Source organism: Mytilus californianus, unplaced genomic scaffold (genome assembly GCF_021869535.1).
Source record: "Mytilus californianus isolate M0D057914Y unplaced genomic scaffold, xbMytCali1.0.p SCAF_6, whole genome shotgun sequence".
Taxonomy (NCBI): Eukaryota; Metazoa; Mollusca; class Bivalvia; order Mytilida; family Mytilidae; genus Mytilus; species Mytilus californianus.
In genome coordinates, this window is record NW_026262712.1 from 48,833,501 (window position 1) to 48,849,737 (window position 16,237).

The 16,237-nt window shown below is 31.2% G+C and overlaps 1 protein-coding gene across 1 annotated transcript in view; it reads left to right on the forward strand.

Moving 5' to 3' along the window:
• LOC127706777 (uncharacterized) overlaps positions 1 to 14,321 on the forward strand; it is a 28,837-nt gene extending 14,516 nt beyond the window's left edge. The window contains exons 7-9 of the mRNA XM_052211462.1: positions 10,436 to 10,900; positions 12,355 to 12,433; positions 13,867 to 14,321. Of these exons, the coding sequence (XP_052067422.1) occupies positions 10,436 to 10,900; positions 12,355 to 12,433; positions 13,867 to 14,227 (905 nt within the window). The 3' untranslated portion in view covers positions 14,228 to 14,321. The remainder of the gene's footprint in view (positions 1 to 10,435; positions 10,901 to 12,354; positions 12,434 to 13,866) is intronic.
• Positions 14,322 to 16,237: the final 1,916 nt, after the last annotated feature.

The following is a 16,237-nucleotide window of genomic DNA, read 5'->3' on the forward strand; positions in this document are numbered from 1 at the left end:
CAGTAGAATGTGTCCGCGTGCCCGTAGTGTATGCCTTTATATTTTGCAGTTAGGGGTTTTTGCTTGTGAGAGAGCTGACTACATATTCTATAGTACTAATGTTCTATTTCTCTTACTGTTTCTATGTCATTTGGTCTCTTGTGGAGAGTTGTCTCATTGGCAATCATACCACATCTTCTTATTTTTATATTTACTGCAGGGTATGTTACTCGTGCTGTGTTGATGCAGTAGAACTTGTCCCCGTGCCTGTAGTGTATGACCTTATATTTTGCAGTTAGGGTTTTTTGCTTGTGAGAGAGCTGTCTATATATTTTATAATATTAATGTTCTATTTCTTTTCCTGTTTCTGTGTCATTTGGTCTCTTGTGGAGAGTTGTCTCATTGGCAATCATACCACATTTTCTTATTTTTATATTTACTGCAGGGTTTGTTACTCGTGCTGTGTGGATACAGTAGAATGTGTCCCCGTGTCTGTAGTGTATGCCCTTATATTTTACAGTTAGGGTTTTTTGCTTGTGAGAGAGCTGTCTACATATTCTATAATATTGATGTTCAGTCTATTTCGTTTACTGTTTCTGTGTCATTTGTCACTTGTGGAGAGTTGACTCATTGGCAATCATACCATATCTTCTTAGTTTTATAGTTCATCATATAGCATGTACGGTTAATATTGTTTCCGGAAATTGTTCTTTTTTTCCGCTATAAATTGCTAGTATCGTTTTGCCTGGAAATATCTTCCTGGTACGAAATTATCATACTAGCTCTGATTGATTAAAATATGGTTTTGAGCTATTAACTGGTATGTCTTAGTTGTGACATTTAAGAAACATGTGATCATAATCTTCAGTGGTGTTGCAATAATGACAATTTTAAATATTGTAGATTTTCCACTTTTTCAATAAAATTTTACAAGGTAGAATAATGTGTAACAATTTCTTAATAAACACACTGTATTGAATTATCTTTTAGATAATAGTGAACATTCTTTTTACATATCACAAGAAGAACGTCTAATGTATTCAAGATTTAACTTTGTCTCGCCAACTTTTCAAACCAACAAGTTCTTTAATTTCATTCTGTATAAATATGCTCTACATTTTCTAAGTTTTCTTAATTTTCACAATTATTAGGTCTTTCTACTTTTCCGTGGAAAGACCTATTGGTTTTGTTCTGATTATTATTTTTTTTTCTTCCGCCAAATTTTTTTCTTGCGCTGTATTTTTGTTTCAAAAGATGTCGCTTAGTTTTTTTGTATATAATATTATACAGTCTATACGCTTTTGAAACTGATCCTGTTTAACCGAACACTTTTCTTTTTAAAAGTTATCTTCCCGAACAGTTTCTCTTGTTATGAGATCTCCTTCGCAACCGTAAAAGAAAGCGACAAATTTATTTTTCAAAAATGCTCATTATATCCTCAGGATGTTACGTTTTATTTTGACCGAAGCTATCCGGAGACTCCATGTGAGAGTTATTCCCCCTTATGCATTTGATATAAGGGATATGCATTTCTAACTGGTAAACCATAAGTGATAGAGACCTAAGGACTTTTGATTTGAGGTCCTTGGTCCAAGAAAAAAGAAATTAGGTCAAGGTCGGAGGTCAAGGTCATATTTTCAATTTAGATTTTGGCTTAATTTCACTTCTTTTCAAAACCCGTATAAGATATCGACAACATATTTTTACTAAATTGTTAGTTGCGACATGTCGTAACACATACATTTTGGTTGAAAAGGTACGCTTACATTCAATTTGAGTTTTCTCCCATCTTAGATTTAAAATTACGTGTATGGTGATATAACTCATTCACCATATATAAGAAAGACCTAGTGTCTATTGATTTGAGGTCCCTGATTTGTGACCTTCGAATTGAGTTCAAGGTCATAGTTAAATTTGACGTTCTAGATTTTGACCTTTGCTTTTACTTCATATGTATACATGATAAAGCCATGGCACTTTATGCATTAGGTTGCAAGCCATATGACCTTGGAAAAGCCAACCGGAAGTGACCTTGTGTGTAAACCGGAAGTAGCTATTTTTTGTACTTGTGTAATGTACAAGTATATAGAACCATATTTTTTTGAATCTATCCAATAATACCGGGAGTGACATTTTTCAAAACGGAAGTAACAAATTATCTTCCTTATTTAAAAAAAAATGTCTAGAAACCATATTTTTTTTAAACCAGCGTACAATAAGCTATCATTTGACGCTGGAAAATATCATTTTAAACCGAATTTTAATATTGTTGTATCTGAATGGATCTTTTCGGGTGGAAAGACCTTCAATTGTTCTCTGAACAATTGGTTTTTAATTAATAATATGCATTATATATAAGTTGTTGTTACTTTAATTTTCTTTAAATTTTCCTGTTGTAAAGTATTAAATCCTTCTCTTGGAAAAGCTTTCTCTAATTGGCAAAATTCTGACATCCATTTATTTTTTTATTTAGAGATTTTGTAAAACAAAAATTCTCTAATAATTCAACATTTACATCAGAAATGTCAATAACATACTATTAAAGAATTTTGCAATTTATCCAGTTCTGGAATAAAAGGCATTTATTATTCATCTTAATGAAGTTTTTGGCTGCTCTATTTTTTTTTTTTTTTTTTTTTTTTTTTGTTACTCATGCTTTGACTATCATGTTCAAATGTAATTATGGCAGGTTCTTTCAATCCTGAATTGATTCAATACTATCAATGATCATATAAAAGATAAGGGAATCCTTTCCTTTTGTCTCATGGATGGATACCCCATATCCCTTTTTTCTCTCTATTATTTAAATAAATTAATGATATTATTTTTTAGTTGTTCAAATCTCCAGTAATCAATATTTTTATCTATCAAATTTTGATAGTTTATATGTTTTCATCTATATTGATAGTTTTAGACCACCATCTAGCCTCTCATCGCTTAATAATGTACGTTCAACTTTTTCTCTTGTGCTATTCCTTAAAAAAAATGATGGGCATTTTTTTGGTTATTTAACAATTTATTATTTTTTATATTTGAAACTGATGCTGAAATGTAATATTTTGCATAATCAATAATTGGATATTTTACCCGATATTGTTAAATGTCTTTACCCCCTTTAATGGTAATATATTTAATATGATTGTTCTTCAGCATCTAGTTTTTGACATTCATTTCTGTAACACCAAAAAGAAAATCCTAAACATTTTACTGGTTTGTCTGTAAATTTGATGTTTTTATATATTTAATTGCAATGTTTCTGTTTTTCTAACCAAATGCCTTCTGTTTAATTTAATACTTAATAATGTATCAAAAATCTTAATCACGTTAAAAGTTTAGAAAAATATTGTACATTATGCCAACTTTCAGCCAATTTTAAAGTCTTGTAATGAATCACCTCCGTTAGGAACTTAACTGCTACTACAAAAAAAACTGGTTTTATGGAAATCTTAAATAAGTATACTATGATCGGATTGATCCTCAATTTTCAATTCAAAATCATCGACAAGTCCATTGGCTCAAAATGGTCTATATGTATTTCTCTGTCGTCAAAAGTTTCATTTCTGCAAATTTCTTTGTTCGTTTAGGAAAAACAAAGATATCAAACGCAATACTTTTGTCAGGGGAGGGCTACTTTTACATATGTTCTAAAGTGACGATTGTGAATTGATGGTCTGACACTTTAAGAGACATACATGTATAAGTTGATGGGAATTTTTTTTTTATTTTGCTTTATTCTTACTTGTTGGCCAATGTGCAGTAAATAAAACCATATCTGATCATGATGCAACTTATATTTGCAAAAATTCAAAGCTTAAGTTAAACTGACTGTCATTTATGAGTTTAATAGAAAATACTTGAAATTAAATTTCTGACCTTTCTCTTTTTTTGCCATGGCGCTGTCAGTTTATTTTCTTAGGAGTTTGAATGTTCCTTTTAGTACTTTTGCCTCTCTTTTATATATTGGAAAATGTGATTGTCTAGAATTGAGTGTCACTAATGATGATGTGGTAGAAGTATTCGTCGAATGACTTTTGACAAGATCTGGTAACGAAAAATAATTCATTATACTATACAATATATCAACCCAAAAGACATCAAAAATACCATATGCATCTAATCATTTTATTCCGAATTGTTGATCATCGAGTATAATGATCGATATTATCGGACGACATTGAAGAAACTGAATAAAACAATAAGGCAACTTGTTACTTCGACAAAAACATCGTACCTATTTTTAATAAACAATCTCACTTTCTAAAAGTTCAATTGTCATTGTTCAGTATACAATTTTAATTAAAGCATTATTCTGAATTCTATTGACTGTACAATTAATTGCGCAGTGTTATACAGTACAATCGCTTGACACCGTTCATAAAATCCCTTGCACAATAATTTGTTGTTCCACATAAGCACTATAAAAATTATCCGGAAGAAAATCAGTAGATATTTGTAGATAAAGTTATGTCAGAAACACCTTTTTGAAACAAACGTAGAGTAATCGTTTATTCCAAATAAAATAGTTTGTCTAAAATAAAACGCCCCAAAACAAATGCAAATACATGAATAATACAAACAAAATTGTTATTCAAGCTCGCTCTAAAATGTGGGGAGACCGGTTGCGTTGGAAGGATAACTATATCCACAAGCTATTTACTTGCTATTTACAATCATATAAAAAAATTATTCTTCTCCGTTTCATACAATAAAAAGAAAACATAAAACGTGTCAACAAAAGGCTGGGATATCCCTAATTGATACAAACAATCAAAACATAGAATAATATAGTTTCATGAATCTCTGCATATCATTAAATATTATTTTATCTTCGAAATTCTTCTAATTCTGAAACGACATCATTTCTGTCTCCAAAAAATTTGTTAGGAATCACAACAAGTCCATCATGAAAACAGGGTTAAATTAAAGTTGTTCTTGTAGTCTTCGGTCATAGAAAACTTCGGATATATCTTGACTTTGCTATTGATTTTTGATTGTTTTATTATCACTTTAATCGTGCGTATTGTTAGTATGATTATAATTCTTATTATTATAATAACCCAAATACTTTTTGTTTTTAAATTAGAAAGATTGCAATTTTAATTCAAATTCTGGTAAAAAAAAACTGAAACGAAACGAAAAAGATTAAGATATTAGAAATGAGCTCTATTTATGAGAACCGTAAGTCAAAATAGGCAAATGAAACCAATGCCTAACTTTCAATAGGCTAAAGAAAAATGTATATGAAAAGCTGGTCACTTACTGAAGATTGAAAGTTTGGTTTTGGAAAGCAGTGTTCAGAAAAATGCATCAGCTTTCTGCTTTGATACATCGTTATGATTTATTGAATTAAAATCAAACGTTATTATGGTTTAACGTTATGATTTTATTGAATTAAAATCAAACGTTATTATGGTTTAAATGCACGATGCTATCATGATTTACTACTGTAACACATGAAAACAAAAGCACGATGATTGTAATGTTGCCAAAACTGGCATTATCAAATGGTTTGCCCTTCTAACTGTTTCGATTCGAGAGTCATTGACGAGTCTTGTGTAGACGAAACGCGCGTTTAGCATATCTAATCAAAAGAGTGGTATACTTGAAGAGTTTTTATAGACAAATAGAAAATGAAAGGATATGGAGTAAATGTCCTGTTCTTCATCTTGACAGTTGATGTAGGGTCTTCAACAATGAACGAATCATTCATACCCTACAACAAGGTCAAGACGGCCCCTAGCGTCGACTTAAGCGGTACTATTGATAAAAATAAACCACAGTTCACCTTCTTGCTCCCCACCTGCCTCGGAGTGCCAACTTGTGCGATGCTTGTGTACGACGGTTCTGTCTGTATTTTGAAAATAAATACGAATTACATCGGAGTGTAGATGTCGTGGTTTGTATTCATTTGTTTGGCTCTTGTCCCATTGACTCATAAAACACATTTCTTGTATTTATATGTAATTATTATCGTTTTTTTCTGATAATTTCCAATTATACAATTACTACCAGCATTATTTTGATAGACATTCAGAATAGTCAACTCGATGATAGTTGTTTCCATAGGGGCTTACCCCTTATGAAAAATTCATACAAGGCCTCATAGTTTTATAATTATGATCATCTATCTAAAGTATGAGTCATAACTGTTTAGTTGTATTTTGTCAACTTTGATGATAAAGTAACAATTATCACAGCGTTGTTGTGAATAACAACATTTTCTTTTGGAAATCAAAATGGGTTTTTTGTTTGAATTGTTTTACATTTTGTCATGCTAGTGCCTTATATAGTTTCTATGCGGTGTGAATTTTGCTCATTGTTGAAGGCCGTAGGTGACTTATAGTTTCTAACATCTATATCATTTGGTGTCTGGCAGAAAGTTGTCTCATCTCATCTGAGGTAACTTGGTAGTGCTACACACTTCATGGAAATTGAAAAACTAAATATAAACGAGACAAACCTGAAAATCAATAGTATTATCTTTGAAATGCATAGGGAATGATCTACTGATGATAGCACATTCAAATATCTTTCTGCGCAGAGAGATCTTAAACTAGGAAGGTTGTATCTTCTCCTTAAATTACACAAAATGGATCCTGAGCGTATAGAAAAGGTTCAACAGAATCCTCATGGTATAAATATATCCGAATTCAAGGGAGATCAATTGTCTCATTCGCTGGAACTGATTTCGATAGATTAGGAAAGTATTTGTATAAATGCATGCTTTCAGCAGTATAAAACAGGAAACATATTTAAGGGATTATTTATAGTTTATAAATAGTTTATAAATAATCAATCTTGAAAATTGCAGGTAAAATCTGACGACTACTTACATGTACTATAGTCAGTTTTGACATATAAAAATTTACAACAATATCAGGATTATGTCCCATGCAGAAATGATAGATGCTGTCAAACATGTTTGACGGATGAAAGATAATGATTCCACATAAAGAATCTGAAAATTATCAGAACTTAGAGACGACCTCATACCATTCATCCTATACTTTCAAATGTATAATTAAAATGACATGCTTCGCTTTAAGCACAAGCGATCCACTAGCTTTGCATACACAAAAGGAGTTATTTTCTACGCGCCTAATTAAAAGGGGATATAAAGAAAATGAAATTGAAACTGTTATACGGGATATGATAGCAAAACAATGTAACACATTGAAAGTAAAGCCCAAATATGTCACAGTCGCTTTCCTTAGTATTCTCAAAAGTGATGTTTTATAACACTTTTTAAGAAAAACATTTTAAAACACTGGGATGAATTAAAAGATGGCGAAGAGGCAAAACTTTTATTTAATAAAGACATCTGTTCACTTTTCGCAGTCATATAAATTTGAAAGACACAATTGCAAATCTTGTAAAGGTATAAATGACAAATTGTGAAAAAAATATGTATTACAAATATATTAATATTGTATATAATATAAGTCAAATGCGTTTTGTTAAAATATACTTTTTTCACTTTTTTTGGTCTTAAGGAAAATGTTGTTTGTGCTGTATTTAGACCCCTCTAACAAGAAATTTGTTTTGCATGCACACGTATAAAAATTGAGGTTTTTATCCAACGCAATAATAGGTTTGAACGTTGTTTTCAATTTAGACTTGTTTATATTTTTTCATTTGGGCTTGTAGTACATTTGCCTTCGGGTTTATATGATCCGTTCATCCTATTTTGACTCCTCAAAATTCAAGAGTCTATCCTAAATTGAGGTAAATTGTATGGCTTTCTAAATACCGTTTCGATTCTTAACATCGCTGAAGAGACATTGTCGAAATCCGGATATGGTGTACAAAAACCTTTGCACATTTTGTTTGCGGTATACCATCTTTTCCGCAAGTTTATTGTTTTCTGTTGAGTATTAAATTTATAATTAAGATCCATTTATTACATCGGTGATCCGTTTATTTGGCAATCGCCAATGGAAGTCAGCAGGGTTTAAGAACATTTGTTGTTCGTCCTGTTAGTCAAATGCGTTTTGTTAAAATATACTTTATCACTTTTTTGGTTTCAAGGAAAATGTTGTTTGTGCTGTATTTAGACCCCTCTAACAAGAAATTTTTTTTGCATGCACACTTAAAAAAATTGCGGTTTTTATCCAACGCAATCATAGGTTTGAACGTTGTTTTCAATTTAGACTTGTTAATATTGTATATATATATATATATATATATATATATATATATATATATATATATATATATATATATATATATATATAGATTGACTAACAATGTAATTTTAACACACTATTTAGTATGTAAATATAAGAATGTTTAAAATATTTACAAAATAATGAAAATAAACGCAATATTTTGCTAGACTAACCAGCTTTATCAAGCGTGCATCTATCCAGGTGAAATCGGATGTAGATGATAAGAAACTTTTGCAGCTCAATGTATATGTTGCACTTGAATTTAGCTGCTTTGAAAATAATACAGAATTTGGATGAAGTTCAAGATTTTTACAAAATTGGTAGTTGAAGTTAGCAACGTCCATTGGCCAATATTACAGGATAAAAAGGACGATGCTGTGTACTAAATTATTCTTTATCTTTCCTGTATCTTTTCTCATCTTTTTCGTTAAGACCATCAGGTTCTAAAGTGTGGAGTTGGTGGATCCAAAAATTTTCTCTTCTCCTTCTCGCCGTGGTGTCCCACTCGGTGTTGACTTCTATGATTTGGACTCACTTACCATCCTGATTTTAAAAATGTGTCTTCCATTGTTCAGAAGCATTGGAAAATTATAGAAAATGATTCAAATCTTAAAAAAGTATTTTCCTCACCACCAGTCATAGCCTTCAGAAGACCTAAAAACATCCGTGACAAATTAGTGACATCTGTATTAGCAAAGCAGCCTACTCCATCTCCCGGTTGCTACAAACAATATGATCGAAGGAACTGCTTGTGTTGTAAAGCTGCCAATACAAGCAGTTCTTTCATCAGCTCCGTTACTAAACAAAATTATACCATCTACTCAAATTCCAACTGTAAAACGGAGAACTCAATTTATATATTAACATGTGACACTTGTGGCATTCAGTATGTGGGAGAAACAATGGACAAATTTAATATTCGGCTCAATAACCATCGTTTATGGTACAAAACCAACAAAAACTGTCCTCTCACAAGACATCTTCGTTCAACGAAACATTCTTTTGATAATGTTACTTTCCAAATCATAGAAGTCAACACCGAGTGGGACACCACGGCGAGAAGGAGAAGAGAAAATTTTTGGATCCACCAACTCCACACTTTAAAACCTGATGGTCTTAACGAAAAAGATGAGAAAAGATACAGGAAAGATAAAGAATAATGTAGTACACAGCATCGTCCTTTTTATCCTGTAGTATTGGCCAATGGACGTTGCTAACTTCAACTACCAATTTTGTAAAAATCTTGAACTTCATCCAAATTCTGTATTATTTTCAAGGCAGCTAAATTCAAGTGCAACATATACATTGAGCTGCAAAAGTTTCTTATCATCTACATCCGATTTCACCTGGATAGATGCACGCTTGATAAAGCTAGTTAGTCTAGCGAAGTATTGCGTTTATTTTCATCATTTTGTAAATTTTTTAAACATTCTTATATTTACATACTAAATAGTGTGTTAAAATTACATTGTTAGGCAATCTATAATTTTATTTGTGTAATTGAATTAATTTCTGTACTGATTAATCCACACTCCCATAGATTTGTATGTCATGTGCTGCTATTCATAGGCACTTATATATATATATATATATATATATATATATATATATATACATATCTATAAAAGTCTAAAGATTTAGATTTGCACAACGGTACTAATTCTTTAGACTTTTTTAGATGTTTTCTTTATCTGCGCAGTTTCGTCTATTCTAGACGATCCGGTACAATTTGCTGGTAGGCCCTTTTTATAGACTTCGAGATCTATACATATCTGTACATATATTCATAAGTCGTTAGATTTGTGAATCGATACCGATATTAGATTATAGTTTTATACGAACAAGATGTAATTAAATCGTTTAGACAAATATTTCGGCTGAACAAATTGCCTTCTACAGTATTTGTTTACAAATCAATGCATCGTCTTTCGTAAAGTTGTGACATAGTTAACCGTTTATCATTAAAGAATAGTGATGTGATTGCATGATAAGTACATGTATCCTCATCTTTTACTACAAAAACAATCAGTTAATCTGCATGGTACCACATCTACATGCTACACTTCTTTATTAAGTGTTTTCGTTACAACATTTTGCAACAAAACCGTTACTAAATTATTTGATATATACAAAGATTTATTTTGAATGTTTCTCTTTATTGTATACCGATGAAGATGACCATGAAGATATCAATATAAAAGTTATTACCATGTGATCAGTATAAAGACTATTATACAGACAATTATATCTGCTCAAAAGTAAAATCTAAATTTGAAATTTATTTTCAGAATATACAAAAAGACCTTATTTTTGTGTTGCTGCCAAAATAAAACAAAATGGTGTTGTAGAAACAATTCTGCGCAAATGTAGAGACAAACTACCAGGGCTATGTACTGGAATTCGAAAGGCTTCATCCGGGGCTTCATCAGTAACGTCTTCTACACTGTCACAAAATACAAAACATTTGAGTCGACGTATACATACTTCTCCATTTCTTCAAAGTAGTACATTGCCAGGTCCAACAATAGCAGCGTTCTCTCGCCTACCAAAAAGTACAATCGTATCTATAGTTGAATCTACGACATCATTAGCTCTGCAGGAAACAACACTCTATGGTATGCAGGAAACCCTATTTCCGCGATTGCAGAAAACATTATCTCCAGGATTTCAGGAAACAAAATCTCCAGGATTTCTAGAAACTACATCTTCAGCTCTACTTGAATCTTCTACGGCTGTTCCGGGGTCAGACGGTGGTAAATACAGACTCACTCATAAGTTGTCTTGTTTTTGTTATAAATAGTCTTTTCTTGGTTATTGGGCTCGTCCTGATACTGGCAGAAATTTTCATTCTGACACCTTACTAGTCGGCCAAAAATATTTAAAATCTTTTTTTAGGATTATGATTTGACTAGTCTTTTGCGATATTCTAAGAATTATGATTTTTTGTCAAAACATAGTATAAGGTTTATCTTTAAATATACGTATCTGTCATTCTTACATCATCAACGTTGATTACCATAAATTTCAAATTTAAAATTGAAATTGAGAATGGAAATGGGAAATGTGTCAAAGAGACAACAACCCGTCCAAAGAGCAGAAAACAGCCCAAGGCCACCAATAGGTCTTCATTACAGCGAGAAAATCACTCACCCGGAGGTGGGCTTCAGCTGGCCCCTAAACAAAAATGTGTACTAGTTCAGTGAAAATGGACGTCACACTTAACTCCGAAACATATAAATGAACTAAAATTAAAAAACATACAAGACTAACAGACGCCAGAGGCTCCTGACTTGGGACTCGCGCATTAATTCGGCGTGGTTTAACATGTTTTGTGAGATCTCAACCTTCCCCCTATACCTCTAGCCAATGTAAAATAAACAAACACACAGCAATACGCACAATAAAACTCAGAAAATTCAATGAAAACTGGTTAAAATTCATTAGATTTTAGTACCAGAAACATATACTGCATGCGCCGACAAAAAAATCTTTTAACACTTTGTATGGTTTAACAAATAACAAATCTGAATTTTCAGTTTGTCTAAGTATGCGCTTTAATTTTCCCTGGCCTCAATTTGGTTGAAATCCAGATGAGTGTATACATTTCAACAGAATCTCTTCTTTTGATTTATTTCAGATGTGCATATTAACGATATATACGAACAGCCTTCTTTGGCAATTTTCAACATGTACACTGATTTAAAACGCTATTCAATCTTGAAAAATAGATTTTGATATGTGGGTCAAATACTGTTCTTGTCACATCTTCACCTGTAGAAATCCAAAATTATCGATTCTTAATAAAATTTCAAATAAAAAGTTTTAAACTTTCTTGAAATGGTACTATCATCTGTAAGAATTTCTATGATTTTACCCATGCACTATACAGTCCGATTAGTTAGTTCATATTTAGCTCAGTTCATCATTTTCAACCTGAGTTTTGCATACAAGTTGGTTTTGATCTTTACACACCACAGTCGGTTTAAATAGCTATAGCATGCACAAAGGGAGAACAACACTGCATAAATTCTTACCAAAAAAAGTGTGTATGTGTACACAAAAAGGAGTACTTCAACCCTGTTCTACATATGCATACAAATTAACAATCATGCTGGTCCTGCTACCAAAATGAAAATGTAAAAGAAAACAAATTCTTTGTTAAAAAAGGGTTGATGTATTATTTTAAATCAATTTATACTATTTGCAGTAATAGTTATTATTGCTATAATAGCTGCAGTAATCCTGACAATCATCGTTATATCAGTAACTGTTGTCTTTTGTAAAAGGTACAGTAAATTAATTTACGTTTGCTCATTTTTTCTAATCACTATTAACATTTATAAAGTTTGAATTACAGTTTTTAGTTCAAAACCAATAATTTGTTGGTTTCTATGCACTTTTTTAAAGATAACACAGCACAGCTACATTATATATATAAAACAACACGCATGTGTAATGAAAAACACTGGTGCCTTCTCTGCTAATCAAGTTTTGTTATTTCTATACGTATTACTTAAACACATTATCTAATACATGTAGAATACAATGGGTGTTGTCTACTCTAACAAAACTAATCATGCATGAAAATGAATTACTGTGACTTTTCAAATACCTGCAGTGGTTAATGGAAAAACCATGGAAATATTTTTACATTTTGATGATTTTGATTCATATATCATAATTATGATAGTTGCATATACAGATCAATCGGGGAAAAAAATACAATCCCCGTCCATACCAAACTAGATGAAATTGCAAAACGTAAACGTAAAAGTCTTGATCCTACAAATAAAATTCATCACACATAGATTGGTTTCTTTCTGTATACAATAATATCCTTAATTTTACTGTTTCAAAAAGGAAAGAAGACACCAATGGCAGGGAAACCTTTAATTGAAGAAAGTCTGCACATCGATCAAAAGAATAAAAATAGAACGAACAGTTTGATGACCAGCAAAGTTACAAACCCTACCATAACTTAACAATGCTTAACTAAAGATTAATTAACAAAACACCCAATCCACCCCCTAAAAAAAGAAATATTACATCTTGGGTGGCCTCGGGTGCTCAAAATAGTAAGCAGATCCTAGTCTACATAGGTGGATGCACAAGAATATTTCTATGCATGATTAATTTACTCATATCAGGTTAGCATGTTAGCTGTCGTGGATATAAATACGTAGGACGTTAAACGACCAACAATCAATCAATCATAAAAACATAGATAGAAAGTATGTTTTGTTGATGACATGTTTCTTTACTTTTAGTTTTAAAAGTTAGATCGTTGAAGAAATTATTAAACTATCAAATCTAATATATGATAAAATGAGGGGCATTCATAAGGTTGATGAAGAACTAAAATGTATGTGTGTGAGGGAAGCTGTTTTTTAGTAAATGTTCTGTTCTTTTTCATTCAATATAGAAAGTTAGATAGATTATTGTTTCATATGTTAAATCAAAACTTATCCTAGAATTTCCATTCAGTGAAAATATCAATAACGTTATTCATTTCAATACTCACATATGTCTTAATCGGTCCCTGAATTTCAACAGGCACATGCGGTAGCATTATAAAGATGTTGAATCATAACTTATCTTTTAAAAAAAAATCATCAGTAAACCACATTTCGTAACGTTTATTGGTTGTCCTATTGTACAAAATTATGATAAAAACATAATTAGTGCATACATACAATTATGTTCTTTTTAAATTATTCAGAAAGAGAACCACACAATTTACAGTATCAGACCAACCAATGGCTAATGTCGGAAAAGAAGTAGTTTATGCACAAGTAAACAAGCCGACCGTTAAACGTGAAAAAAGCATGTCAAGCCAAAGATCTCAACCAGCTGCGTCCGACGATACATACGACCACATGGACCATTGTCGACTTAGTCAGACCCACAATCCTACAGAAAGCAACTATGACACCATGCGCAGTATTGCGAATGCAGGTGAAGAGGAAAACAACTATGATCATGTTACTGGAACAAAGATGGAACCTGAACGATTTGTAGTTGATGGTGCCTCAAATTACAGTCATGTTGAAGTGGAATTCCATGAGGTTAAAGACATATAGTTGGATTAAATTAAATCAGTAACATCATTTTTTTTATTTTGAACTCATATGTTTTCAAAAATAAAATTGATAAACGTGAATCAAATAACTAAAATTTGAGTTGATTATATACTTTGCTCAATGTCCAGAGGAAAATCTTGTAAGAAACTAAAAATATATTCAAATCGTAGATTCTGACAAGTATGTCAAACGCTATCATGAATGGATAATTTGGAATTATATTAGATAATATCTTCCAACCTTCTTAATAGTGCTTATAAAGAATGAAGATTTAGAAATACAACCACAGAATATTCTTTTTATGCAAATAGTATATGTAAGTGACAAGTTTAATCTAGCCCTATTTATTTGGAAAATAATTAATAAAGATAAAGTCAGGGAAAAGGAGAATTAAAGAAAATCTTAAATACTTGGAAAGTGTTAACGTTTCATATAATCATGGTGACCACTGTAAACTAAAATCATAATTAACACTCAAGGCAATATTATTGAATTTAAGAGTTATCTTTATATAAAAAAAAATAACGGTCTACACTTTTTTATTCAGATTAGGCAATAGAAGTCTCTGCATTGAAAGGTCGATGTGAAAGTCTGAAGAATACCAACGTTTTTTTTTGTTTATTTAACCCAGATCAGAATGAATTTAAAATTCTATTCATCATCTCAATAGAGGAAGATGTTCATCTTCTGTTTACACCAATACGAGGAATACATTTCTTGGTGATATTCCTGGAAATTTCCATAGCTTGATTAAATTAAGTGAACACACATTATTTGAATCGATCGATTATGTCCAATGAGGACCAGTTGTTTATCCAAAACATATGTGTGACTTATAAAACTTAATCTGTTAGTAAAGAGAGTTAAATGAAGGAGTTGAATAGTTGAAAAAAATATCTTCATTTTTTGAATCTTCATAGAGTCTGATAATATTTGTTGTTTATTTCTCTCGTGTATAGATATTAACAATAACTCAAATCTGTTATAAAATGTTACAAAAGTCTATTTAATCATCACAATCAGTTTGGGAGTGTTCTGTGCAAAGACATTTAAGATGTGCGAATCAGATTTTTTAGTATGTTCTTGTTGTTGGTTTTGTTTTATGCTTGTAGTGCGCCCATTCATTAAGTCAATACAAGTTTATAGTTTTTATCTTATATTGAAACTTAAAGGCAATGAATATATTATCGCTTCAAATCATCAATTTTAAATACAATGTAAAAGTATATTTCTTCGAGTATACTTTAACAGATAACTATATGCATGAAAAATCTAATGAGAACTTTCAATTACCATATGAAAAGAACCTGTCAATGCATTTCGAAAAAAGTATCTGTTGTCTAAGAGTGCATTGGAACTGAAATTATCAAAACTCTAAACATTTCTGATACTTGTTACCGCAGGAAATCTAAGAACCCGTTTTCTCTAATTCGTGTGCAATTTAACCCTTTCTTGGCCCATTATGTGCCAACAGTTGTTAGAAAAATTGACATTTTTTAAAAACTTTAACTACGTATAAAAACTTTAAAAAACGCTGCTCAAGTTGTTTATTATTACATATGAATATATATTTTATTAAATGCACTGCTTTTGATTGAAAGTAGTTTTTATTAATGTTTGCTTCCATTGGATCCAAAGATGCATCAATTTCGTAAGTATATGACGTACAAATCAGATTTGTGGAAGGCACTCGAAGGGGATTTTCGTTTATCAAAAAGAAAATTTATTTGATAATCATTAGATAAACAGATTCTTTAATAGTAACTCGTGGATTATCGGATTTATCCGATCTCGATAGTTAAATTATCGAATTTTAAAGTCTTTTCCGATGCTCTGACTTATAAATTTTTAAACTATCTCGATTGGATAAATTCGATAATCCACTGGTATCAATGTAAAAATCTATATTAAATGTAGAGTTTAATTGAAATTGTTGGTTCGGAATAATCAGCACAATTATATAATATCCATAGCAATAGTTTTCAAAAGTTTTTCACATCCTGAAATGTA